General features: G+C 48.9%; 1 protein-coding gene across 3 annotated transcripts in view; it reads left to right on the top strand.

The window, feature by feature from the left end:
• AP3D1 (adaptor related protein complex 3 subunit delta 1) overlaps window positions 1–24,902 on the top strand; it is a 50,719-nt gene that overhangs the window by 7,612 nt on the left and 18,205 nt on the right. For all 3 annotated transcript variants that reach the window (XM_081895399.1, XM_081895398.1, XM_081895397.1), the window contains exons 2-16: window positions 2,731–2,826; window positions 4,243–4,323; window positions 5,280–5,360; window positions 6,373–6,480; window positions 7,907–8,036; window positions 9,870–10,009; window positions 11,875–11,948; window positions 16,799–16,848; window positions 16,955–17,004; window positions 17,159–17,207; window positions 18,850–18,995; window positions 20,063–20,211; window positions 21,323–21,553; window positions 22,076–22,307; window positions 23,378–23,523. In XM_081895399.1, the coding sequence (XP_081751525.1) occupies window positions 2,731–2,826; window positions 4,243–4,323; window positions 5,280–5,360; window positions 6,373–6,480; window positions 7,907–8,036; window positions 9,870–10,009; window positions 11,875–11,948; window positions 16,799–16,848; window positions 16,955–17,004; window positions 17,159–17,207; window positions 18,850–18,995; window positions 20,063–20,211; window positions 21,323–21,553; window positions 22,076–22,307; window positions 23,378–23,523 (1,763 nt within the window). The remainder of the gene's footprint in view (window positions 1–2,730; window positions 2,827–4,242; window positions 4,324–5,279; window positions 5,361–6,372; window positions 6,481–7,906; window positions 8,037–9,869; window positions 10,010–11,874; window positions 11,949–16,798; window positions 16,849–16,954; window positions 17,005–17,158; window positions 17,208–18,849; window positions 18,996–20,062; window positions 20,212–21,322; window positions 21,554–22,075; window positions 22,308–23,377; window positions 23,524–24,902) is intronic.

The following is a 24,902-nucleotide window of genomic DNA, read 5'->3' as shown; positions in this document are numbered from 1 at the left end:
TGCCCTCTGTGTGGCAAGGCAGTCCCCCAACTCCCATCAGCCCAAGTGGCCACCGTGGCCCTGTGGTCAGGTAACAGATACCAAAAGCAGCAACAGATTGGCCTACTGCTTTATGCAAAATAATAAAAAAGTCTGGATAATGGAGCAGAAATCCAGTTAAGATGCAACTAAGGTGATAAGTCTTCAGGTGAGCTGTCAGGGTCCCATAAGTCAGAGCTGAATTATTCTCTCCCCCCTGCCCCCCCAATCGCTTGTCGGCTGTGCAATGGATCTCTGAACACATTGTTAACTTGCACTAAATATTTGATGGCCATGTCGCGGCAGGAAAAGACAGATGTCATGGAATCCATCAGGCATGTATCTAGTTTCCCAGGCCCCACTGCTCACTTGTGGGGAGCAGAGTGGGATGTGTCCCATCACCCAAGGTACCTAGGGACAAAAATGTGCCAGGTTAAAGATTTGGTAACTGCTGAAGACAAGAGAAACCAATCATCTGGCATTGTTTATTAAAAGCTGCAGAGATGGGAGATTACTGTAGAATGCCTTTCTGACTAGCCCTCAGAACTGTGCCTAGGTCATCCATTTCACGGGCTGTTCGTTTACACCCCAGATCAGGGGTCTGCAACCCACGGCTCCGGAGCCGCATGTGGCTCTTTTACACCTTTGCCGCGGCTCCGGGGCGGATACTAGCGAGGGGAGGAGGCGCATTGTGCGCCCCGACACTCCCCACTGTGGCGGGTGCTGTACTGGCTGTGACGTCGCATGGGGGCGGTGCATGCGTTAGTCACGCACCGTCCCGACGTCACCTTCCCGCCCGCCCGCTACATTGAAAGGGGGCATGTATGCTGGTCACTGTTTTGAAGGGGAGTGAAGAACACACACACAAAAAATGTAACTTATTAATTTAACGTTTATTTCAATGAGGAGGAGTAATTCTGAGGGGTCAAACAAAGAAATAATAAAAAAATGACAAAAAAGTTATTTTTATGATGACGAGTTTTGCGGCTCCCAGTTTTTTTTCTTCGGAAATGGGTCCAAGTGGCTCTTTTTGTCTTAAAGGTTGCAGACCCCTGCCCCAGATCCACACCCCCATCCCCGGCTGGGATGTTTCATTGAAATCTGATGATGCTTCTTGATTGACTGGATGAAGGATAAAGAACGTGTGTGTGTGTGTGTGTTACGAAACTGGACAAAAGCACACAGATAGAATTTACATCAGTTGCCCCGCCCACTTTTAGTAGTGTTGGTCATGCAAATGAGGTCAAGCTTGGGTTTTTTTAATCAAGGGAAAAAGAAATTGAGGACACCAGAAGCATATGGAGCCCACATTCACATGATGTCCTGGTTGTTTCCCGCTTGGACTACTGCAATGTTCTCTGTGTGGGGCTGCCTTTGAAGGTGACTCAGAAACTACAACTAATGCAGAGTGTGACAGCTAGACTGGGGACTGGGAGTGGCCGCTGGGACAATATAACACTGGTCCTGAAAGACCTGCATTGGCTCCCGGTACATTTCCAAGCACAATTTAAAGTGTTGGTGCTGACCTTTAAAACCCTAAACAGCCTGGGCCTGAAGGAGTATCTCCACCCCATCGTTCTGCCCAGACACTGAGGTCCTCCTCTGAGGGTCTTATGGTGGTTCCCTCCCTGCGAGAAGTGAGATTACAAGAAACCAGACAGAGGGCCTTCTCGGTGGTGGCGCCCGCCCTGTGGAACGCCCTCCCATCAGATGTCAAGGAAAAAAATAACTACAGTCATAACTTAGTTGTCAAACACCTTGGTACTCTTCCATTTTGGCTCCTGAACGTCGCAAACCCGGAAGTGAGTTTTTTGGAAGCCAAGCGTCCAACGCAGCTTACGCAGCTTTCGATTTGAGTGCAGGAACCTCCTGCAGCCAATCAGAAGCCGTGCCTTGGTTGTCAAACATTTTCAGAAGTCAAACAAACTTCTGGGACAGTTTCTGTTCGACAACCAAGGTACGACTGTATCTGACTTTTAGAAGACATCAGAAGGCAGCCCTGTATAGGGAAGTTTTTTCAATGTTTGATGTTTTAGTATGTTTTTATACATGTTGGAAGCCGCCCAGGGTAGGGCTTCCAACAGTCGGGTGGGCAGGGTACAAGTAATAAAATGATGATGATGAAATCAGGACCCCACAAAACCTCCCCTTGAGGTACAGGCTTCAGCATCATGGCAGGATTCATATACACAGAGGGCGATATTTTGACTCCCTTCCTAAATTATTTCCGCTTCTCTTCTGTCTCCCATTCCCTCCCCTCCCAAATCGCACTTTGCTTTAACATGCGAAGCTGGCTTTTAGCAAGCTTAATTAACGAAGTCTAAATCAGTAACTGTGCAACACCTTTGGAGAGGGAACGTTAATTGCCTTTTGCATCCAGAGCTGCTAGTGGCCCACAAAGGGGAGGGGTGCCTAATATTTATATCATGTCAGCGGTGCGACCTGCCTATCTCCAGCTCCAGGTAGAGCTAGGTGTGTCCTCTTGAAGCCCGGGATAGCTGCTGCCAGTCAGTGCAGACAGTACTATGCTAGATTGACCAGTTTGGCATAAGGCAGCATCCTTTGTTTGTCATGCGCGCTTGGGGAGGCCAACCTTCTGTGCCTAAGAACAAAATGTGTGCTGGGTACTGGATCTTTGGGGACAATCTTGCCCGAGGAGGAGATTTCCAGTGACTTCCTTCACCCACAACTCCTTCCTCTCCATCCCTCCAGGCAAAGTACATCTCTCAGTGCATCGATGAGATCAAGCAGGAACTGAAGCAGGATAACATTGCCGTGAAAGCCAATGCCGTCTGCAAGCTCACCTATGTAAGTGTCTCCCTCACCTGTGGGTCAGGTTTCTGCCATGCGGCCTGCGGGGCAGGCAAGTGAGCCTGTTCCGCGAGGAGCCTCCCAAGGCGAGGTGGCCCTCTTTGTTTCCGACTGCATCCTATACCGTATTTTTCGCTTTATAAGACGCCCCAAACCACAAGACGCACCTGGTTTTTGGAGGAGGAAAACAAGAAAAAAAATATTCTGAATCTCAGAAGCCAGAACAGCAAGAGGGATCGTTGCGCAGTGAAAGCATCGATCCCTCTTGCTGTTCTGGCTTCTGGGATAGCTGCGCAGCCTGCATTCGCTCCATAAGACGCACACACATTTCCCCTTACTTTTTAGGAGGGAAAAAGTGAGTCTTATAGAGCAAAAAATACGGTAATTCTGTCTCCCCATAGTAGAGGTGGGGAGTAAACAGAAGAACTTAAGGATTTCCCAGTTGGATCAGGCCAGTGGCCCTTCTGGTTTTCAAGAGAAGCCGACCAAATGGTCACAAGCAGGATCTGGACACAGCAGCACTTTCCCCTCCAGCAAGTGGTATCTGCTGCCTCCAGCTGCGGAACATACATTGTGTTCCTGTATCAGTGTTACTTCCATGGAATGTGAGGTGGTGTCAAACTTGACAACTCTTAAAGTCTTAGTATATACAATGCCAAAATAAAAATGACGTTGTATGAGGTTTGCATTGAATGAAGTTATTACAATCATGTTATATATAACTTAAGAGTTCCTTTTCAGTCCGACCATGAAACAGATCGAAATTCGGGTATCTCATTGTTGCACTTGTCATTTTCATTTTGTCACTGTATGTATTGCCCTATTTACTCAAATCTAATGCTCACCTTTTTTTGGCCAAACTACGCTGTGAAAATTAAGGTGTGCATTAGATTCGATGGCGCGTTAGACTTGAGTAAATACGGTGATTAAGATTTCATGTATTCGAGATTGTTGAAATGCTGCACGTTATTAATGAATTTGCATAAACTACATACAGAATTGTCAAGTTTTTTATTTATCTCTCTGTATCCCTTGGGCGTGGCATTGAGCTTGGCAGGGGTATCAAATTGGGCAGGTGTAAGAAACTTCTGGCCTGTGTGCGCACAGACTGAATATGGGCCCTCCAGCCCTCTCCATCTGGCTCTCCATAGGCGGTTAGACACAGAGGATTGGTGGGAGGAAACCCCCAAGGGAAGATTCCTGCATTGCAGGGGGTTGGACTAGATGACCCTTGGGGTCCCTTCCAACTCTACAGTTCTACGATCCTGTGATCATGTACCATCAACTACTTTTGGCCGAGGGCAAAAGCATCTTGGGTGCCACATAAAAAGGCAAGATGCCTTTTCTCCTGCTAATCATTATAATGTCCCATCCTTGCTGTCCCAAGACTCACACTCTGGCCTCCCCTCACAGTTGCAAATGCTGGGCTACGACATCAGCTGGGCAGCCTTCAACATCATCGAAGTCATGAGCGCCTCAAAGTACACCTTCAAAGTAAGTGGCCTGCGTGGGAACCTGGGCTGCCAGGGGGAAAGGCTCTAGGGGGTTCCTGGCAGCTGCCAAGGAAACATATTTCCTCTAAAATAGAGGTTCCCAAACATATTTGGCCTGCCAAATTCATTCAGAAAATGAAAAAAATACTCAGTGCCCCTCTGGAAACCTACTGCCTTTAAGCAAACAAAGAGAAAGATGCAGTGACAAATTTTTTGATTACAGATAAAAATATTTGATGCACCTACAGATAAAATTTTTTGATGCACCTATATTTCTACCTGGGACCGCGGGTGGCGCTGTAGGTTAAACCACAATGCCTAGGACTTGCTGATCGAAAGGTCGGCGGTTCGAATCCCCGCGCGACGGGGTGAGCTCCCGTCATTCGGTCCCAGCTCCTGCCTACCTAGCAGTTCGAAAGCACCCCAAAGTGCAAGTAGATAAATAGGGACCGCTCTCTAGTGGGAAGGTAAACTGCGTTTCCGTGTGCTGCGCTGGTACTGGCTCGCCAGCTGCGGCTTAGTCACGCTGGCCACGTGACCCGGAAGCTGTCTTCGGACAAGCACTGGCTCCCGGCCTCTTGAGCGAGATGAGCGCGCAACCCCAGAGTCGGTCACGACTGGACCTGTTGGTACCCTTACCTTTATATTTCTACCTACCCCCTACAACATAGCGAAGGAAGACGTTGTAAACAAGACACCTTGAAAGCTTGAAATTATAAAATTATTTATTAAAACCAAACATAGCAACGTTCGCATTACACACATAAAATTAAAGTAATGAAGGATAACATTAAAATAAAAATTACGAATAACATTAAGAATAGTCTATGAAGGTCCCGGGCCAGATTACATCAATTTTTAAGAATATGTTTTTTTTTACCATTCTTGCCCGCAGTGGCAATGAGTCCCTTTCAGCCTTCGATACTGACTCGCTTTCCCTCTTTCCCAACCCTGCAGAGGATCGGGTACCTGGCAGCCTCGCAGTGCTTTCACGAAGGGACCGACGTCATCATGCTGACGACGAACCAGATCCGAAAGGTGAGTGTTGCCATTCCAGAAGAGCTGCTGCCTGTTATTAGTGTCTCCTCCTGCTAGACCACCGGCCTGTTTTCTTCCTTATGGCTTAAGAAATGTAGGTCATGCCCTTCAATTTGATTGATTGGTTAAATTTTACACCATCCTATACCCATAGCTCTCGGGGCAGTTCACAACACAAAGTTACAATATGAAAGCACGAAATACATAATAAAAATTATTACTAAAACTAATGTGTGCAAACTCGCAGAAATTACGCTCCCCAACAAAAGCGCCTAACCAACCCTCCAGCCCACAAATTGCAAATAACAAAAATCAAAATTAACATGTAAAAACAATTTGAAACAACAGCTTTAAAATTTTTTAACAGTAGCAGTCTTTAGCTACTACAGCGGTACCTTGGTTTAAGAGCAGTCCAGTTTAAGAACAATTTGGTTTACAAACTCCGCAAAACCGGAAATAGTGTCTTGGTTTGAGAACTTTACCTCGGTCTAAGAACGGAATCCGAACGGTGGAAGGGCACCGGCGGTGGGAGGCCTCATTAGGGAAAGTGTGCCTTGGTTTAAGAACGGTTTTGGTTTAAGAACAGACTTCCAGAATGGATTAAGTTCGTAAACCAAGGTACCACTTGCATTAGAATACAGGTCTCCCCACATGGTGCTGCTAGCTAGGGATATTGGGAGTTGCCCAAAAACACCTGGAGGCCAAAGTTTCAGAAACACTGGGTCAGAGCATTGAGTTATGGCCTGGGAGAGACCAGGGTCTGAATCCCCACTCAGCCTGGGTGACCATGGGCCAGTCACTCAGCCTAGCCTATTGCACTGGGCTGTTGTGAGGATAAAAAGGGAAGGGGAGAGCTATGTTCTCCCCCTTGAGCTCCTTGGAGGAAAAGCGGGATATAAAGACTTTGTCTTTCTAGGTTGAACTCAACTAAGGACTCTTCTCCCTCCTCTTCCCACACCTCTCTCCCCTCCCCACCCCCCGGCACTCCTTTCCATCTCCCCTCCTATTCTAGGACCTGAGTAGCCCCAACCAGTATGACACCGGCGTTGCACTGACTGGTTTGTCCTGCTTTGTGACTCCTGATCTGGCCAGAGACTTGGCCAACGACATCATGACCCTGGTGAGTTGGGACGGGGGTAGGGCTGGGGGGAGGAGCGGCTGGTCTACAATTGTTGCATTGTCCGCTCTTTCTTCTGCCAAGCCATTGGGATTTTAAGAGCTGTTCAGAAGTCCTTGTCCCACAACTAAGTTCTGTGCTTTGCTCCTCGAGTGCATAAGAACCATCTCGAAAGCATACGGTTGCAATCGAAATTATTCAACCCCCATTGCAAATCAGGTTTATTATCAAAATTTACAGACTCCTTGTTTGTGAAGGGCTCTCATCTCTTACCTTTTTGGACCATTCTCTTGACTTGGTGATATTTCTAACATGCAGCCAAATTTGGCACTCAGCAAATCCCAGCCAGTTCAGGTATTTCATGTGTTCCAGCTCAAGCACATGTTGTATTTGTGCTGTTGTGAGGGATTCCATTCATGATAGACTGGAGAAGCCAGTATAAGTTGCATTTTCAGCTGAATTTGGGGAAACCATCGTGTTGAGCTATTTCAATTGCTATTGTTTTATTTGCACATTGCAAACAGCTGAAAGTCTGTAAATTTTAATAAACCTGATTTGCAGTGGGAGTTGGATAATTTTGATTGCAACTGTCGATGGACAAATCCCCGGAGGGGAAGATCATCAACATCCAATTACCACAATGGCTATGCTCTGCCCCCCAGACGCTTTTGGATAGTAGTTTCTGGAAACTGCAGGCGAGGACTACGCTCTCATCCTTTGCTTACTAGCAGTACCTGTGAAAAGGATCCAGGAGTCTTGGTCAGCCACAAGCTAAGCATGTGATGCAGCAGCCAAAAAAGCTAACACTATTCTAGGCTGCATCAACAGAAGTCTGATGTCCGTATCAAGGGAAGTAATAGTACCACTCTGTTCTGCCTTAGTCAGACCACACTTGGAATACGGTGTCCAATTCTGGGCACCACAGTTTAAGAAGGATGTTGACAAGCTGGAAGGTGTGCAGAGGAGGGCAGCCCTCCTCTGGTCACTGCCATAGATGCGCCACTTCACTGCCTGCCTCCAGGCACTGTAGCCATCTGCAAGCGATTCCCACATGGCGGGGTTAATGTTGCCAGCCTTCAGGTCATGTTTGCAGACATCTTTGTAATGCAGCGTTGGTGTGCCAATGGGCCCGGTGCCTGGAGCCAGCTCCTGATTTAATAGTATTGTGATTTAATAATATTGCCCACGCTGGCTGGCGAAAGCTCTCTACGTTTTTAGGCAGGGGGCATTAACATTCCTACCTGGAGATGTTGTCAGGGCTTGAACCTGGGACCTTCTGCATTCAGCTCAGCTCTACGGCCGAGCTACAGCCCTTCCCAGTGCTGCTGGTTTGCTGTGGTGCAAAAGAAGAGACCTTGATGCCCTTGTTGTGGAAGAAACGTGAGCTCATTCTCCTCTCCCTTCTTCCTCTCCCTGCCCTCCCCAACAGATGTCTCACACGAAGCCTTACATCAGGAAGAAGGCAGTGTTAATCATGTACAAAGTGTTCTTGAAATACCCGGAGTCCCTTCGCCCTGCGTTCCCCCGCCTTAAGGAGAAGTTGGAAGACCCAGATCCCGGTTAGTAAGCTGGATGAAACAGGATCCAGAAGATCCTTTGGGTGGGGTGGGGAAGGGAGTGGCTCCAGGTTGGCTTTCATTGGGTTGTTTTTCTTTTTATCATGTAATGTTGTGTATTTATATTGTGTTTTTGTGCTGTAACCGCCCTGAGACCTGCAGGTATAGGGCGGTACACAAATTTTAAAATAAAATTTTAAAACCCTGTGGCGGCACATACCGTATTTTTCGCCCTATAGGACGCACTTTTCCCCCTCCAAAAATGAAGGGGAAATGTGTGTGCGTCCTATGGGGCGAATGCAGGCTTTCGCTGAAGCCTGGAGAGCGAGAGGGGTCGGTGCGCACTGACCTCTCTCGCTCTCCAGTGCTTCAGGAAGCTCTCCGCAAGCCTTGGGAGCCCGCGGGAGTTCCGGCCAGGCTCCCAAGGCTTGCGGATAGCAGCCTGCATCTCGAAGCCTGGGGCGCGCTGCTTCGGTTCCCCAACCTGCTTTGGAGGCTGGCGGTGGGGAGAAGCGCGCTTCTCCCTGCTGCCAGCCCCACAAGCTCGGGGGACAGTGGGGAGGCGGAACCATCCCGCTGTCCCCTGACCTGGTTTGGAGGCTGGCGGCGGGGAGAAGCTCACTTCTCCCCGCTGCCAGCCCCACAAGCTCGGAGGTTTGGAGGCCGCCATCCCGCTGTTCCCCGACCTGGTTTGGGCTTCAGGCAGATATCCGCAAGGTGTGGGAGCCCGGTGGGAAGTCGCGCCGGTCTCCCAAGGCTTGTGGAGAGCTGCCTGTTCTGGGGGCTGGGGTCGGGGGAAGCTCGGGTTTCCCCCGCCCCAGCCCCGCGCCTGGGGGGGGAAATTTTTTTTTCTTTATTCCCCCCCCCCAAAAAAACCTAGGTGCATCCTATGGGCCGGTGCGCCCTATGGGGCGAAAAATATGGTGAAATAAAACTGAAAAGGGATTTGCTGAGATGCAGGAGGGCGTAACGCAGGTGATGGATACAGGGAACACGAGAAAAGGTGGAGGTGACAATTGAAGAATCAAAGGATCAGGCTTCCTGTTTCTTTTCAGTCACCTCCATTGCCAAGCGCTTTGTTAGGTTCACTGCTTGTGCCAAACCAGATCCCGTCCCCCGTTTTGGTAGGCCAGCCTTTGCCCACCTGGCGTTCTCCGGGTTGTTTGGGCCACAGCTCCCTTCAGCCCCAACCAGCGCTTACATTGCCACCAGCTGCTCCCAGACAACCAGTGCAAAACCAGCCAGCCGTTCCTGCTCCTTTTCCTCCTTGCCACAACCCTGCGAGGAGAGTTCCTTGTTGAAAGCACTCGGCATTGTAGCCCTGCGAGGGGCACAGGGCTCTGCTAATTACTCCCAGCACCCTGAACCAACCACTTTCCCCAGGATAGCTCAGTTGATCAGAGCATGGTGCTGATAACGCCAAGGTTGCAGGTTTGATCCCTGTATGGGACAGCTGCTGGAGGTTGAACTAGATCAGAGCTTTCCAAACTTTAAATGTTGGTGACACACTTTTCAGACATGCATCAGTTTTACTAGCAAACTGGAGGTTAAGCCAACCCCTGTCCAGCCCCGGGAGGAGCACAGGGAGTGTTCACACGACATACCTACACACTGCAGCCAACACACTAAGGAGCCACAACACAAAGATCTGGACCAGATGATCCACAGGGTCCCTTCCAACTCTGATTCTATGACTCCTTTCAGGAAGCCATGTCTGTTTAAAGTGATACCCTAGTGCTTTAACTTTATGGGGAAGACGTATCTTAAATCCGTCAGCCGTTTTGTTCCACAACTCACTCGGACCCCTCTTCCCTTTGCTCCTCCCCTCTCCCCCAGGTGTCCAGTCAGCCGCCGTGAACGTCATCTGCGAGCTGGCCAGGCGCAACCCGAAAAACTACCTTTCCCTTGCTCCGCTCTTTTTTAAGCTGATGACGTCGTCCACCAACAACTGGGTCCTCATTAAAATTATCAAGCTGGCAAGTACAGGCGGCTTCCTTCGCTCGTAGTGTGAAGACACACACTCTTGTCACTTAAGAGGTGAAGAGTTGATGCGAAACAGAGAGGAAAGGAGCAGACACAGCAGGCAGCCTGCTTAATTGGTTTGTGCGGGGAGGTGGCGGCGAAGTGTCTGACTCAGGCTGCAAAGGATTCTGGGAGAGGCTGAAGTGTGAGCAGGAGCATGCAGGGAAGCTGCCCTATACAGTGGTGCCTCGCAAGACGAAATTAATTCGTTCCACGAAATTTTTCGTCTAGCGAATTTTTCGTCTTGCGAAGCACGAAATCCCATAGGAATGCATTGAAAATCAATTAATGCGTTCCTATGGTCAAAAAAAGTCCAAACAAAGCCAAATTTGGTACAACAAGAGTTTATTAAGTGCTCTTTAAAGTCACACATACTGTAAAGAGCATTTCAAAATTCAAACGCAGAAATTTTTTAAAAAACAGCAGAGTGGCCCAATGGTCACAGAAAATCATAAAAATGCAGGGGGAAAAACACAAGCTTCCAGATTCTTGCAAACCCCTCCCCAACTGTTCCCCCAGCCACCCAGCACACAGAAATTCAAATCCAGAATTTTTTTTAAAAAAACAGCAAAGTGGCCCAATGGTCACAGAAAATCATAAAAATGCAGAAAAAACACACACAAGCTTCCAGATTCTTGCAAACCCCTTCCCAACACCAAGTCCTTGAATTCCAAACACCCCAACCCAAAATCCAAACCCCCCCAAAAAAGTTCTAAAAGCTTAACTTACCAAATGGCTGCAAAAGAAGTTTTGGAAAAGCTTCAAAAATCACCAAAGTCTTTAAAAACCTCAAAAAAGGCTACTATGTACACTGCGTTCTATGAGTTGCTCCTCAAAGTCAAGTCGCAACTGTATTAATGGTGTTAAGAAAAAGGAAACCACCTTGCAAGACGTTTTCGTCTTGCAAAGCAAGCCCATAGGGAAATTCGTCTTGCGAAGCAGCTCAAAAAACGGAAAACCCTTTCGTCTAGCGAGTTTTCCGTCTTGCGAGGCATTCGTCTTGCGGGGCACCACTGTGTACTCTGTTGCAGCCCAGATTTTATTTATTTACAGGTGACTCCAGTTGCATTACAGGTTTGGAGCACCTGGGCATCCTCTTCAGGCTCTGGAGAGGGTCTCCTCGTGAGCCGGAGCAGCAGCAGCAGGGCTTTGTTGAGGCTTCCCATTGGGGCATCTGTTCAGCCCCTGTGAGGGCAGGATGCCTGACTACGTGGGCCCCTTTTGGCCTCATCCAGCAGGACTGCTCCTATGTTCAGTTTTCAAAAGGGATCAGGAAAATTAATGGAGGAGAAGGCTGTCAAAAGCAGAGGGGAAAGCGGACACAACTCTCACCAGTGTAAATTGGGCTACATTCAATTTCACGCATTCCGACGGGGCAAAAAGAACTCAAGGAGGGTGTGGTCTGGGGAGAAGCACCTCCCCCCAGGCTGGCAGGCTGGCTGGATTAGTTAGTTAATTGCTTCCCATCTGACTGGATAGCCCCAGCCACTCTGGGTGGCTTCCAACAAATTGAAAAGATCAAGCGCAGTAAAGCATCAAACATGAAAAACATCCCTATACAGGGCTGCCTTCAAGTCTTCCAAAAGCCAGATAGTTGTTTATTTCCTTGACATCTAGCAGCAGGGTGCAACTACAAAGAAGGCCCTCTGCCTGGGTTCATGCATCCTCACTTCTTGCAGTGAGGGAACCGCTAGAAGGCCCTCGGAGCTGGACCTGAGTGTCCGGGCTGAACAATGGGGGTGAAGACGCTCCCTCAGGCCCTGCAGGATAGCTGCTGTCATCCGGCCATTCAAACATTCTCTCTCCTTTCTTCCTGCAGTTTGGTGCTCTCACTCCTTTGGAACCCAGGCTAGGGAAGAAGCTCATTGAGCCCCTCACCAACCTCATCCACAGGTGAGTGAGTCAGTTCTTTGGTGGTGCTAGTCCTTAACGCCGTTTGCGCAAAGCACCTCTCGCGCCTCAGCTGCTGATATCCAAGAATCCCAGCCCCCTGCCTTTGTGTTTCCACTCAAGCACGCACTTCTGCCTCTGGGACAGGGTTGCCAGGACACTCTTCACCCCATAACCAGCCTCCTGTCACCATTGGGGGGGCGGGGACTAGTAAAAAGTGCAGCACGCCCTCTCCACCTTCGCCAAGGGAGCACCCCATCCATTTTTTAAACATGTAGATCCCGTGCGAAGTGTTCCACTTAACCCTCCTTTCTTTCCCCAAACAGCCAGCGCGCCCTCTTCCAATTCCCCAAAGGGGGTAGAGTTCATGGCAGCCCCACCAAAGATAAAAAACTAGTCCTCCTCCAAGAAATGCGCCCAAGTGGACAGTATGTATACTTCAAAGCAAACACAAACCCACCCCCCCAAAACTCCACCACCCCCGTGCTCTGGTCTCCTCCCTCTCTTCTTCACCCTAATTCTGCTGTAGTTGAGTAGCTGTTGGGGCCAGGGGTGGGGTCGGGTGGGGGGCTACTGGCCGAGAAAGCCCTGCGAGGTCCCCAGTTGACACTCGAACCCTGACCGTTCGTTGATTCTGTGTTAACGGGAGCAGAGCCAGCCGACTTCGAAGATGGCGGTGGCAGGGGTTGGTCTGGAATGAGCAGCCTTCAACTTTTTCAGAGCCGGACTTGCCTTTTAACCCAGACGTGTTTTGAGACCAATTTTTTATTATTATTATTATTATTATTATTATTATTATTATTATTATTATTATTATTGTGTTTAATTTATTGGAAGCCACCCAGAGTGGTTGCGGCAACCCAGTCAGGTGGGCAGCATATTAATAATAATAATAATAATAATAATAATAATAATAATAATTTTATTATTGTTTTATTCTTCTTTCTTTCTATCTTTCTATCATCTTTCTATCTATCTATCATCTATCTATCTATCTATCTATCTATCTATCTATCTATCTATCTATCTCTAGTTGGCCATGTATGTCATATGGTCAGAGTGCTGCTGTTGCAACCCACCTTAGTAGTGAGTACCCAGTGGTTTAGAGAAGGGGCTGTGGCTCTGTCCCGCGGCCCACCCCTTTGCCCCAATTTGGCCCGCAAAGCCATTTTGCCCAAGCCACAGCCACCCACCTTGCACCGGGCACCATGTGGAATGTTCAAGTGTGGGGCAGGGAAAACCCTGGCTTAATTTTTTATTATTAAAAAAACTACCATATTTTATTCCTATGCCACCTTTTTCTCCAGTGTGGTTCTCAAATCCCTTCCCATTTTATCCTCACAAAAACCCTGTAAGTAGGTTAGGCTAAGACGGTGAGTGCTCCCCAAGATAAGCTTGGGGGCTGAGTGGGGGATTTGAGCCCTGGTCTCTCCCAGGTCCTAGCAACCCTTTAACTGTTATGCTGTGCCAGCTTGCTAGTGAGAGAGGGACACAGGAACCTGCTATATATGAAGCCAGACCATTAGTCCCTCCATCTGCCTGCTCTGGTTGGCAGAGGCTCCCCAGAGGGGACAGCTCCCAGTCCTACTTGGAGATGCTGGAAGAGATTGAACCTGGTATGACCTGCCCACAAAACAGGTGATCTAACCATTTAGCAAGCTGGAAGGAGGTTTGAGGACCCTGCTGACAGGGAGTGTCTGCTGAGCTCTGCAGCTCCTTGCAGAAATAGCCCTTTGAAAGGAGCTTTGCAAGTGGCTGCCAGCTCTCACCTGTACAGGCAAAAAAGAAAAAAAAAGGTCACCTGGCTTTATTGGGAGGTCAGGGGATTGGCGGTTGAGCAGCCCCACCCACCTGTCAAACTCTGCCCACAAGTGCTGGGGTAAGGATCCAGTTTCCCACCCCTGCCCTAGAAGTTAAAACAGAGCAAGGTGCATAACCCAACAATAGAACATGGTTTCAGATTGTAGTTTGTTGGCGGCAGAAACTCCATAGTTAAGCACATGAACGCACGCCAAGCCATATTTTACTAAACTGTAGCTGCACAAACCACGGTTTAGCATTAGGTGGGAATCAAGACATGGTTTTATACCAGGGACAATTTAATGGCTCAGCATTCCCTATGTTGCGTAAACCTAATCTCTGCTTCCCGGAGCTGTTCACTTGCTGCCTGCAGAACGGCGTCCAACATGGATTAGATCAGGGGTTCCCAAATGTGAAAGAAGCAATTAAAGACCAGACCAGCATCTAGCACAGCTGACAAATCGTTCTGCGGTCCAGCAAGCCCCCTTGACCCTTTTCAAGTGGGGCAGGGAGTTTGGGAACCACTTGATTAGGTGGTGGTGCTGTTGTCGTATCTCTAGCTAGCGCCATATTCACTGGGTGGACCTCAGCCCCGGGGCTGCTCTGCAGGATGCAGTCCTGGAGGAGCGGGGAGAGTTGCCACCTGGGATGTTGACGCAGCAATGAAGGGGTGTTGTTTTTTTGTTTTTGTTTTGTTTTTGCTTTTGTGCTGCTCGCACCTCACGGCGATCCCATTCCTCTCACAAGCGTGCAAAGCTGCATAAATCCCCACATGGTCCCCACTTCTGGATTCTCCTTAGATGCGGCCAATTTGGGTGGCGATTGATACCAGGCCTATGGAGCTTGCCCATCTCCCCCCCCCCACTCCTCTAGAGTAGATTGGCTCCTCCCCTATCAGCACTATGATCCCACCCCATTAAAATAGCCGCCTTCCAGCAGGAACCAGAAGAGGGCGCTCTGCCTCTGTTTGTGTGTCGCTCTAGGCCTTTCTCCTTAGCTCTGTGGAAAGCGTGTTGTGGCTCTTCATCCCTTGCGTTCTCCCTCACTCACCTCTCTATGGTTTGGGGCAGGTTGTCTGTGTTGTGGATCTTGCAAATCCAGCGGTCAGAACACCTTTGCGCTTCCTGAAACAGGCAGCCCATGTGCTGACCTGGGGAAGCAACTAGAGTGAACTGACCTTCAGCCAGGGTTTTTGTTCGACCCCAGTTGACAAAACACGGGGCATATTGATTTCTAAATCCTTATATTTAAACTTGAACAGGCATGCAGGCTGATTGCTTGATTGCTTGTGCTAGTTTGAAAAGTGTTGGTCCCCAAAATGGCAACCGTTTGGCTTCCAGTAATATAGATCTGCAAAGATCTGCACTGTCTGGTGGGCAGATTCAAGGGGACACATAAAACTCATCCACAACTCGGGGCTACTTCATTAGAAGGACTGGCCTTGCCCCATCGTGTTCCCACTGCTTTGGTCTGCAGAACTGACTCTTTTTTCCAGGGCAGCACCATGTTTGTTCCACGTTCTAATCTTTTAGCAAGACAGCATCTGTTCTCTGCCTTCATTCTATGATGCTTAAAAGTGTTTCATCCTGACATGTAGTCATTACACATTTTGGCTGTTTACATTCTTCCTTTGTATTTTGCTAGTTTTATCATGTCTGTGGATTTTATAGCTAGTCTTTAAGTGGCATACCATATTTTTCCGTCTATAAGATGCCCCCATGTATAAGACGCCCCCTATTTTGGGGGACTCAGATTTAAGAAAATGGGGGGGATATGGTCCCATGTATAAGATGCCCCCTAATTTTTGACATTTTAAAGGGAAAAAACCCTAGTCTTATACACGGCAAAAATACGGTACGTGTTTTGCTCAATAATGACCTGTAATATTGGAAGCTGGGGAATACGGGGTGTTAACAGGAGGGGTTGCACCTCTAGTGGGGGACACATCATGTTCCTTCTGGGGTGCTAGGTCCACCTTTGGTCCCCACCCTGTACTCTGCTCTCACCCGTGGCTCCTGGAAGCTGTCAGAAATGCAACAGCGGGTGCAATCCCTGAAATGGCTTTGACTGGCCGGCTGAACCAGGCGAGGGGAGCCGATGGGTCTCAAACCCTCGGTGAGTTAGGAACTTCCCCTCCATGTGAAGATAGGCTCCAGTGAAGGGAGCATACGAGACCAAGGGCAGGTCCAGCGGTCAAGATGTCAGTTTCGCAAAGTGGCTCACAGTAAACAACAATAACTGGCTCAGGGCCGCAATACTGTACTGCCTCTCCCTATATAAAACAACCCATTCACGAGAACAGGGCCTTCTCTGAGTGGCTCCCTGTTTGTGGAACGCTCTCCCCAGGGAGGTTCGCTTGGTCCCTTCATTATACACCTTTAGGCGCCAGGCACAAACGCTCCTCTTCTCCCAGGCCTTTGGCTGATTAATATTCTACAGCCTTTTAAATGTGTTTGTGAGAAGGGGGAGGGCATTACTGTTTTGTTGTTTTGTTTTACTTATTTTCATGTTTTTATCCTGCATTTTTATTCTGTGACCTGCCCTGAGATCTTACGATGAAGATAAATAATAGAACAACACATGCAACACAAACCGTTGGAGCAAAACAGTCACTATTAACAAAAGAACTTTTTAAAAGAGCTAAACAGCACAGCCACAACAAAAAAGTCGTAATATATGATTCGCAAAGCACTGCACCACTCATAATCCGCAAAACAATGCTAACAGCATTAGCAAACCAGCAGCCGAAATCACACTAAGCCCTGCTGAATTTGTGCACTCCCATGACTCGCGACCTTCCACTTAGTTCATCACATGCACTTAATGCTCGTGGCAGCAACTCCTTTCTGAAGGCTGCTAGGACTGGAGTGCGGGTGGAAAAAGCCATTGCCTTGATGGTCCTAAAGTTGTGCGCTGCCTCCAAACACAGAGGTAAAACCTGGTCAGCCGTCTAGTGGACACCCATAGCCTTTCTCCTCCATGAATGTGCAATGTTGCAATACTTTTGTGCGAGCTTTCCACAGTGCAATAACTCTCTCTTTCCCCCCTCTCAGCACTTCCGCCATGTCGCTGCTTTACGAATGTGTGAACACAGTGATTGCAGGTAAGGAAAGGCAGTGCCAAGCACACCATTATTGTTTACCCCTCCTGACTTGCGTGTTTTGCACCGTATCGATTTAAACTCCCTTTTCTCCCCCTCCTTCCTCCAGTGTTGATCTCTCTCTCCTCGGGGATGCCCAATCACAGTGCCAGCATCCAGGTACGGTCCCATTTTGGCCTGCCAGCCCTCGCGGCGGCAACTGAAATTTTGCTGGAGCGCAAAGGGCTTTCCTTGATTGCAGAGGGAGGTGGAAGGTGTCATCCTCTCTGCCACTTGCAAAAAACAAACAAACTTGTGTGTCATTTCTTTACAGCTCTGCGTTCAAAAGCTGAGGATACTGATAGAAGATTCGGACCAGAACTGTAAGTCTCGGGCCTGGGGGGGTTGGGGGGAGGTCCTTGGCACCAAGGGCAAGGGAGGGGGTACCCTTAAAATCCTGCTAAATACTAATATAATAATAATAATTTATTATTTGTCCCCCCCCCATCTGGCTGGGTTTCCCCAGCCACTCTGGGCGGCTTCCATAGAAACCAAAAATACACTAAAATATCACACATTAAAAACTTCCCTGGGCCTTAAGATGTCTTCTGAATGTCAGGTAGTTATTTATCGCTTTGACATCTGATGGGAGGGCGTTCCACAGGGCGGGCGCCACTACCGAGAAGGCTCTCTGCCTGGTTCCCTGTAGCTTTGCTTCTCACAATGAGGGAACCGCCAGAAGGCCCTCGGCGCTGGACCTCAGCGTCCGGGCAGAACGCTGGGGGTGGAGACGCTCCTTCAGGTATACTGGGCCAAGGCCGTTTAGGGCTTTAAAGGTCAACACCAGCACTTTGAATTGTGCTCGGAAACGTACTGGGAGCCAATGTAGGTCTTTCAAGACCGGTGTAATGTGGTCTCGGCGGCCGCCCCCAGTCACCAGTCTAGCTGCCGCATTCTGGATTAGTTGTAGTTTACGAGTCACCTTCAAAGGTAGCCCCGCGTGGAGCGCATTGCTGTAGTCTAAGCGGGAGATAACTAGAGCATGCACCACTCTGGCGAGACAGTCCGCGGGCAGGTAGGGTCTCAGCCTGCGTACCAGGTGGAGTTGGTAGACAGCTGCCCTGGATACAGAATTGACCTGCGCCTCTATGGACAGCTGTGAGTCCAAACTGACTCCCAGGCTGCACACCTGATCCTTCAGGGACACAGTTACCCCATTCAGGACCAGGGAATCCTCCACAGCAGTCCGCCCCCTGTCCCCCCAAAACAGTTCTTCTGTCTTGTCAGGATTCAACTTCAATCCATTAGCCACCATCCATCCTCCAACCGCCTCCAGGCTCTCACACAGGACCTTCACTCCCTTCACTGGTTCTGATTTGAAAGAGAGGTAGAGCTGGGTATCAATATGAGTGAGCAGTTGCATCTGACTTAGTCATTTTATGATTATGATTGATTGAATTGATATACCACCCTATACCCAGAGGTCTCAGGGCAGCTCACAAAATAAAATCAAAATATGAAACCACAAAATGCATAATCAAAATAAAAACAACAATACAATAACCCCCCCCAAATAACCCACATTTAAAAAGGGCATAGGATATCAATCAAATCAACCAAAGGCCTGGCTAAAGGGAATGTTTTTGCCTGGCGCCTAAAAGTATTTAATGAAAGCACCAGGCGAACATCCCTGGGGAGAGCAGAGAAGGCCCCATTCTCGTGTTGCCTCCCTCCGGACCTCTCGAGGAGGGGGCACACGAAGGAGGGCCTCAGAAGATGATCTCAGGGTCTGGGTAGGTTCATAAGGAAAGAGGCGGTCCTTGAGGTATTGCGGTCCTGAGCCATTTAAGGCTTTCTAGGTCATACTCTGATTAGAGCTGTTGAAATCCACTGGGCTTTCCCAACTTGAGTCCGTTGATTTCGCGGAATCTACTCTTGAGTGCAGCTCAGCTTCTTGGGCCTCCACCGCCGCCCCTGGAAATCTTATTTGGCTTTTGTGTGTGGTTGTGTCTCCTCTCCACGTAGTGAAATATCTGGGGCTACTGGCGATGTCCAAGATCCTGAAAACCCACCCCAAATCGGTCCAGTCCCACAAGGATCTCATCCTTCAGTGCTTGGATGATAAAGACGAGTCCATCCGCCTCCGGGCCTTGGATCTTCTCTACGGGATGGTACGTTCACCTGCCGCCGCAACGTAAGAGAGAAGAGGTCTTAACTTTTAGAAATATACCCTAAAACCCTTAGGAGCACTGCAGCAAGAACACCATCCTTGGACGCAGGAGGGAGATCAAGCTGGGGAAGGTCCATGGCTCATTGGTAGGGTTCCTGCTTTGCATGCAGAAGGTCCTGGCTCAATTTCTGACCACTCCCAGGTAGGGCTGGGCAAGATCCCCTTCTGAAACCCCAGAGAGCTGCTGCCGGTCTGTGTCAACCGTACTGAGTTAGATGGGGCCAACAGTCTTGACTCAGCGTAGGGCAGCTTCCTGCGTTCCTAAAGCAAACCGTGCTTTGTGGGGCGACAGATGTTGCATCCAGAGCACTCTCAAAAGCAACAGAAGGCAGTCGTAGAGTTGGAAGGGACCCGCAGCTTCATCCAGCTCAGCCCCCTGCAGTACAGGAATCAGGGCTCAGGAACCCCTGGCAGATGGCCACTCAGCCTCTGCTTAAAAGCCTCCAAGGAAGGAGAGTCCACCACCTTTATAGTGTTGAACTTCTTAATGTTTCATTAGATTATCCTTTCTTGCCATCTGAATCCATTGTCTGGGGTCCTCCCCAGCAGAGCAGCAGAAGACAAGGTGGCTCCACCTTCCATTGAGATACTTGAAGGTGTCCATCTTCCCACCTCTCAGTTCTCCTCTTCTTTAGCCAAAACATCCCCAACTCCTTCAGCTGCTCCTCAAAAGGCTTGGCTTCCAGGCCCTTCATCATCTTGGTTGCCAGTGATGTGCAGATTAGGGGGACTAGGCTATGTTCCCAGTTAATTGTTCATGTATGAAAGCCCTGGATGCTTCTGCCCGACTTAGGGAGGTGCGATGGTCATGCATGTCAGCATGTTGGGACATCACAACCCGATGTTCACACCCACACCCACATCGCCCTTTCAAGCTGGCATCATTGTTCCCCGACAAAAAACTTCACTCCGCTGTTGGTCACCCTCCTCTTAACACACTCCCGCTTGTCAATATCCTCCTTAATGACTTGCCCCTCCCTCCCCACCAACCGGCCTCTATAACTTCAGGTGTCCAAGAAGAACTTGATGGAGATTGTGAAGAAGCTGATGATCCACGTGGACAAGGCGGAAGGGACAACCTACCGGGACGAGCTGCTGACCAAAATCATTGACATATGTAGCCAGTCCAATTACCAATACATCACCAATTTCGAATGGTCAGTATTTCTGTTTACCTACAGGGCTTCACACATTTCATCTAATACATGGTCCTCTTTCATATATTTCCATTTTCTTCTCGTTGCTCATTTTTGAAATCCTGCCAGCGATTTGATTATGATATTCTTCCATAAATTGCCCATTGTATTGACCTCTTGTTTTCACTGTTAGCTTTGCCAGTTCTGCATAGTCTGTTAATTTTAAGAGCCGTTCTTCTTTCTTTGGACTTTTTCCCCCAGTTCTGGTTGTATACGGTTCTGGCTGCTGCTTCTTGCATGCATAAATAAGTTAATCATCTTTCTTTGTGGCTTCTGACCCAATTATCCCTAGGAGAAAAGCTTCAGGTTGGGGGGTGGAAATAACCAGTTTAAATACCGTATTTTTTGCCCTATAGGATGCACTTTTTCCCCTCCAAAAATGAAGGGGAAATGTGTGTGCGTCCTATGGGGCGAATGCAGGCTTTCGCTGAAGCTTGGAGAGCGAGAGGCTTGGTGCGCACTGACCCCTCTCTCTCTCCAGGCTTCAGGAAGCTATCCGTAAGCCTGGGGAGGCCGTGGGAGTTCCCGCAGGGCTCCCTAGGCTGCGGATAGCAGCCTGCTTGCCCGGAGCACGGGGCGCACTGAAGCAGAGCCTAGGGAGCCCTGCGGGAATTCTTGCGGCTGGGGGGGGGATAATTTTTTCCCCTTTATTTCCCCCCCCCCAAAAAAACCACTAGGTGCGTCCTATGGTCCAGTGCGTCCTATAGGGCGAAAGATACGGTATCTTTTTTGATTTATTTTCTTTTTATTACTTTGTTTTTTAAGGAAAAGACCATAGCTCAGAGGTAGAGCAATCCACCTTGCATGCAGCAGGTCTTAGGTTCCATCAGCAGCAACTCCCGTTAGGGCTGGGAATATCCCCTGAACTGGTCCCACGTATAAGATGCCCCCTTTCAATCACTGTAGACCAGGGCTTCCCAAACTTGGTTCTCCAGCTGTTTTTGGTCTACAACTCCCATCATCCCTAGTCGAAGAACCAAGTTTGGGAAACCCTGCCGAAGACTGTCCTGAGCTTGAGGGACCCAATAGTCTGACTCGGTCTAAGGCCCCTTCCTGTGTTCTTGTGATCCAGGTACATCAGCATCTTGGTGGAGCTGACCCGCCTGGAGGGGACCCGCCATGGCCACCTTATCGCCTCCCAGATGCTTGACGTGGCCATTCGCGTCAAGGCCATCCGCAAGTTCGCCGTCTCCCAGATGGCCATGCTGCTGGACAACGCCCACCTCCTGGCCAGCAACACCCAGCGCAACGGGATCTGCGAGGTCTTGTACGCCGCGGCCTGGATCTGCGGGGAGTTCTCCGAGTAAGTTCCCAGCTGCACGGTGGCATCTGTCACGCAGGAGCTCCCAAGCGGTACCCTTCAGACAACCAGTGGGCCTGCATGATGGGAGTCAAGAGAGTGACAGGTTTCCCAGCCCTTCTCTAAGAAGGCAGTGTTTGCGTTGGGGTGCATGAGATGAAGAAGTGCCTCTATTGAGAAGAGGCATTCGCTCCTGAGTGGGGAATGCCTCCTCTTAGACCAGGGATGAGAAAGATCTGTCAGGGCCCTCCCAGATGTTGCTAGTCTCCAACAACCAACATGACCAGTTGCCAACATCTGTAAAGACATGGTGCCGGTATCACCTGTGTGGGGAGGTAGTTCCTTGCCCTTGGGGCCACCACCACAAAGGCTGTCTCACGAACCACTTGCAACTGGGAGAGGGCCAAGTTCTCCCCTGTTGCTTCTTGTGCTCGGAGCGCCTCTTGTGGTTTCCTCGCTTTCCCTCCTGGAAGGAGGATTTGGGACACCCCGCCTGTAAGCACCTTCTCCCCCCCTCCTCCTCAGGCACCTCGAGGAGCCTCACCAGACTCTGGAAGCCATGCTGCGGCCCAAGGTCACCACGCTGCCCGGCCACATCCAGGCTGTATATGTCCAAAACATGGTGAAATTGTACGCTGCAATCCTGCAACAGAAGGAGCAGGCTGGCGAGAAGGAAGTGGCGCAGGAGGCGACGCAGATGATGATAGAGCGGCTGCCGCAGTTTGTGCAGAGTGCGGACCTCGAGGTCCAGGAAAGGGTAAGCAAAAATCCTCCCAAGATCCCATCTCTCTCTCTTTTTACATTATCATTTTCTATTAAATTTCTAAAATTTCACAATTAGACAATTAGAATCAATTGCATTGGTTCATAAATTGGCTTCCCATCCCCAACTTCAAAGTGTTTTTGTTCAAAGCTTTTTCTTTTTCATTTTTGCTCAAATTAAAGTTTTCACAATAAAATAAGATTATATCTAGAACAAATGAAGTCAGAAATATCGAAAAGGAAAGAGAAGAACGCAGCCCTTTTCATACCCTTTTCTACTGTGATATATCAAACTCTCATCTATTGCAGAATCCCACTAATACAATTCCTGTATAGTTTTTCTGCTGCTCCTGTCTCGAATCCTGCCCGCAATTTCATTTGACTATAATACTTTTTCAAACAGTCCAAGAAAGGCCTCCATTCTTCTGTAAAAAGCTCATCATTTTGATCTCTTAATATTGTTATCAGTTTTGCCATTTCTGCATAGCTTATTAATTTTAAAAACCACTCTTCCTTCGTTGGAACCTTTTCTTCTATTCATTTCTATGCAAATAATATTCTAGATGTTGTTGTCACATATGTAAATAGTTTGGTCATCTTCAAAATATCTGTCCTTATTATGCCTATAAGAAAAGCTTCTGATCTTTTGGGAATAATCTATTTAAACATCATCTTCATTTCACTGTATATCATTTCCCAATAGCCTTTTACTTTTTTGCATCTCCACCACATATGAAAGAACGACCCTTCTGACTACTTACCGTTCTCAGCACTTACCTGGCACATTTTTATACATTTTGGCTCATTTATTTGACATTAGGTACCACCTGTACAACATTTTAACCCTATGGCTAAAATCAGTGTTTCCCAAACTTGGGTCTCCAGCTGTTTTCAGACCAGAATTCCCACCATTCCTGACCACTGGTCTTGCTAGCTAGGAATGATGGGAGTTGTAGTCCAAAAACAGCCAGAGACTCAAGTCTGGGAAACACTGGGCTAAATTAATGAGCGTCTCCCTCTCTCTTTTTCTCTCTTAACTTTAATAAATTTCTTTCCTCTCGTCAGGCCTCTTGCATCCTCCAGCTCATGAAATACATCCACAAGCTTCAGATCAAAGAGGTCCCCGTAGCCGAGGAAGTGATCGCTTTGTTCGCTGGGGAGCTCAACCCCGTCGCCCCCAAAGCCCAGAAGAAAGTGCCCATTCCAGAAGGGTAAGATTCTCTCCCCCCCGGGTGACGGCATTGGACCTCAGGGTTCTGGGCCTGCAGCCTCGCCTGCCTCCCAGCCAGTCTGAGAGGAGTGAAATCGGGGGAAAGCAGAGCAAGGGCAAGGGGGACCGTGCGATTTCTGTGTTTGCAGCAGGGTCTGCCGCAGTGCACTGTGCATAGGGCTGCCTTTTAAGGTGGTCCAGAAACCATGTTTGGTTCCAAGCAGGTGGGGGGGGGTATTTTGAACCTGAGTGCTGCGTTCTCTCATGGAGAAGTCTTGGGGAGGGGCAGAGGAAAAGGAAAGGGACAGTGACAAAGGGGGCGGACAGGTGCAACAGATGCAGTTCTTACCCATTGTACAGTAGGTTTCATTCCAGTTGCGCAAAAGGTGTGTACGCTCCCCTCTCGTTGCCTCCATAAACACCTCTCTGTTCCCCATCCAGCTGAGCAAAGAGGCACATAAACGGCTCAAGGAAACATCCCAGTTATGCACAAGCACTTCAGGAGGGTGCAGAGTAGCCCTGTGGGAGGGTCCTGACTGGGGCTGGAAGATATATCGTCCCAAACCGTTTTGAAGTCTGTATCGTGATAGCAGTTTTGAAAATTTTGACCCGGCAATATACTACGAATCATGGGGTGTGTAGCCTGCCAAGCCCTCTACATATTTCAGACATCGTGATATATTGGTATATCGCAGTGTTTAGCTGGTGATATATTGTGACGTTGAAAACCAGATATCGCCCCGCCTTGAGTTTCCGCAGCCCTGAACTGGAGAAATGATAACTCAAGACTGGGTGTTGTGGTGATGGTGATTATGAGAATGATTTGCCCACCCTTCACTCTTAAGAACCCAAAGCAGGTTGCAACAATTAAGAAAATTGCTCAGAACAACCTAAAATCACAGAAATAAGTTGGAGTTATAGAATCGCAGACTTGGAAAAGACCACAGGTGTCATCTAGTCCAGTCCCCTGCAATGCAAGAATCTTTGCCCAACATGGGGCTTGAATCCGTGGCCCTGAGATTTAAGAGTCTACCGTAGTTTTCGCTCCAAAACACGCACTTTTTTGCTCCTAGAAAGTAAGGGAAAATGCCTGTGCGTGTTACGGAGCGAATGCACGGATCGGAGCCATGGCTGCCGTCAGTCAAGCAAAGCGGGAGCCGCTTACACGCTCTACGAGGCTCTCGCTTTGCTTGCTTTAAAGCGACCTGGAGCCAGGGAGGAGGGAGGGAAGGAGAGCCATGACAGCAAAGCGGGCAGCAGCTGCTTACAGGGAGGAGGGACAGATGCTAGCAAAGGTCCGTGCGCTCTCTAAACAGAGCAATGAGGCTGCAGAGGGACGGCAGGAAAGATAAAATTTAAGCAACCAGCAGCAAAATAAAA

The sequence above is a fragment of the Podarcis melisellensis genome, assembly GCF_964234715.1.
Source record: "Podarcis melisellensis genome assembly, chromosome: 18".
NCBI lineage: Eukaryota > Metazoa > Chordata > Lepidosauria > Squamata > Lacertidae > Podarcis > Podarcis melisellensis.
Note: the sequence above shows the minus strand (reverse complement) of the source record. Positions and strands in the feature narration are given on the sequence as shown.